Here is a 3,085-nt window from a genome sequence, read left to right on the forward strand (position 1 = left end):
TAGGCTATGCGGCACTGTTCATATAATATAAGGCAATGACGCATGCTATGTAAATTACTATTCAGATCAATAGCCTCCCAACACCTCCCCTATTATTCATAGGGTCTTCTATCTCTCACACATCCTATAGACTATGATAACGTTGAGAAACCAATCACTGTGCCAACCGCTACATTTTTAGAGAACTTGAATGTAGGAGAAGTGAGGCTTACCGGTTATATATTTCATCACATTCGTTAGTTTCCCTTCAAAAAAAAATTAACGTTATGAAAATTTTTCCACCGCCTACATTTGTTTAAGTGAATTAGGGCTTTTCACAAAAATGTCATCCTATTAATGGGAGAGAGAAATTAGTTGGTTAAAAAAAAAAAAAAGGAAAGGGAGACCAGTAAAATCTATCCGGTAGGTTGGCTAATCAATAACAACGAATTCCATCTCTAACTTACGTCTGAATTTTGTCATCGAGGATGAAGCCAGGTGTTTGATGCAAGAACTGAACCAGATGCCGAATCATGTTTAGAAATAGCATGACTATGGAAAGCGGATCCAGCTCAATGCATTCTGGACCAAACTCTGCCCATATATAGTTTAGTTTTCGGGTATTTTGTTTTGTTGGTGCTTGGGTCATCGTCTTATCGAACATGACTGTCCATACATAAATATATTGTTCCATTCGATGCTGAAATGTTTGTATTTTGCTCCATCAAAAACAAACAATTTTGCATGACGGGTGTTTTGAGATCGACAGACAACATGAGGAGCATTGTGACTATATGTTATTACTTACCGTCACAAGAAGATAAACAAGTACTCCGTGCATCGGGGAAGATTGAAGAAGAGAAAGCGTCTTAACAAAATGAACATTGTGAAATCAAAATCGAGGGTAAGAATGACATGGATTAATTTCACGTCAATGGAAACCCCCCCCCCCCCAAAAACATACATATGTAATTACAAGAAGAACTGCAAAGTCGCCTCTCCTGAAAATGATCCTCTTACTATGATTCGATTCGAGTAGTGGATGCAATAATACAAAAACCTAGACGAAGCAGAGAGGGAATCCAATGGATAATTGGGGAGGAATGAAGTTCACCTTCCCCTTTGCAGAGATTTCTGAGCAGTGTCGATCTCCTCCAAGATCCTGGCCTTGCGTTTTGCGGGAATAGGAGCAGTGGGTCCGAAACTGATATAGTGCCCCGAAATCGCGTTGAGTGCGGAGTACATGTCACGGAACGAAGCCCTGCCCAGGAGAGCCTTCTCCCTCCTGTACTTGGCCACCCAGGAATTGGAGGTCTCTCTCAACTGAGCCACCGCTTCTGCCACGTTGGGGTCGTTCTTGTCCATTGTAATGGTGGTCCTGACCTTGTCGATCACCTCCTCCGTCTCCTTCACATATTCCTCGTCCGAAGCAGCTAGTGCTGGCAGCAGAGGGTTGAGGCATAAACTGGACACGATGGAGGAAGTGATGGAGAGGAATTCACGGCGGAGGGGCTGAGCGGCGGTCGTCGCTGGGGGTGTGGAGGAGGAGGAGGAGGCGGCGGCGATGATGGGGGATTTGGGCCTGGAGGAAGAGAGAGATTTGGGAGTGGAAGTCGGAGTGATGAGTGCAGGGGAGGCCATGTTGCTGGGGGGGAGAGAGAAGTGACGGCCTGCGAGTGCAGGTGGGAAGGGAAGAGGAGAAGAATTGGGTATTTGCCACGTGGCCTTATCGCCTTATCTTTGTTTTTGCCCTGTGGATCAGACAGCAGCCAATGACTTTTGAGCTAAAGATACACCATCCCCATGTGTCCGGATCCGGTTTTGCTCAGCACCAATTTGCAGTGTTAATTTTTTTCTTTTATTTTTTAAATTACAAAATTATTATTATTATTATAAATAAATAAATAAAATTATTATTTTAATATTTAATAAATCAATAAATTTAACTTGTTAAAATTTGGCCCAAACAGTTTAGACAAAAATTTTAATCTGAACAGTTAAAAATTATAATAAAAAAATTAAAACTGTAACTAAATATATTTTATAAAATAATTTTTATTTTATTAATTTTGTACAGTTGTCTATTTATGAGAAGTAAAATTATTTAATTTATGATCAGGCATTAAATATAAGTATTTCTTTTTAATAGGAATTTAAACTTTGTTTTATTACATAATAAAAAATTAACTTTTTTTGTTAGACTCAACTCCTATTTTAAACTTTTTAGGTCATTTCTTTTGTAATTTTTTCAGTACAATTGTCAACGATTCAAACCAAAATTTTTATGTAAACTATTCAAGTTAAATTTTAACTAATTAAATTTATTTTTTATTAAATATTAAAATAATATTTTTGTAATATTTATTTATTTATTATAATAATAATTTTGTGATTTAAAAATAAAAAATTAACACTGCAAATGCAGTGCTTGTAGCTTTCCCCTGCCCCATCATACCCAATCCCCCCTCCCATGTTCTCTCTTCTGTGGGATAATCGAACAGGGTGAGATGATTTTTAAATATAATAATTAATAATTAATAATAATAATATAATGTGTAAAAATTCCATCCTAATTCTGCATGAAAAATTCAGAGTCTATTTGTATTGTGAGGGAGAGAACTTTCAATTGTAGCAGGGAGTCCCTCCCCCCTCCCCAGATATGAAATATCATTAAAAACCAAACGTTTACATGAACAAATAAGATATAATGAACAAAATACAAATAAGAAAAACAATACAACAAAAAACTCTAAACCCAGTATAAAAACAGCATAAATAAAGAAAAAAATGACACAATCAAGATCATTCCAAATTTTAAGACAGATATGAAAAGCAAAAAATTTTATTACTCGTGTGAAAATTTCAAGAAACTAAAAGTCACATTAGAAAACAAGGATGAGGGTCCATAATACCATTCTAACAGTTTCATCCCTATGTAAATAGTAACTGCTATTCAAATAGCAGATTTATCACCTTTAGTCACCATATTCCATGTAAAGGCAACCAGAATTATTAGTAACGACATCAAACTAACCACTATCATAATAAAAAAGTACCCACATCTCTATTGTGAACCACCACTTATTAAACTAAAAAGCCAAGCCAA

At 36.4% G+C, this 3,085-nt stretch overlaps 1 protein-coding gene across 1 annotated transcript; it reads right to left on the reverse strand.

Annotated features, from left to right (window-relative positions):
• Positions 1–754: 754 nt before the first annotated feature.
• LOC129300249 (photosystem II repair protein PSB27-H1, chloroplastic-like) lies at positions 755–1,669 on the reverse strand. Its single transcript, XM_054938799.1, has one exon. The coding sequence runs from the start codon at positions 1,618–1,620 to the stop codon at positions 1,090–1,092; it is 531 nt and encodes a 176-aa protein (XP_054794774.1). The 5' UTR covers positions 1,621–1,669; the 3' UTR covers positions 755–1,089.
• Between the last annotated feature and the right edge of the window lie 1,416 nt (positions 1,670–3,085).

This window comes from Prosopis cineraria, unplaced genomic scaffold (assembly GCF_029017545.1).
Source record: "Prosopis cineraria cultivar Desert tree isolate PC_DT_omini unplaced genomic scaffold, ASM2901754v1 PC1498, whole genome shotgun sequence".
In the NCBI taxonomy this organism is placed as follows: domain Eukaryota; kingdom Viridiplantae; phylum Streptophyta; class Magnoliopsida; order Fabales; family Fabaceae; genus Prosopis; species Prosopis cineraria.

Bases quoted from the DNA above. Each gene is read 5' to 3' on its own strand.
- LOC129300249 (XM_054938799.1), bottom strand. From the start codon at position 1,620: ATGGCCTCCCCTGCACTCATCACTCCGACTTCCACTCCCAAATCTCTC.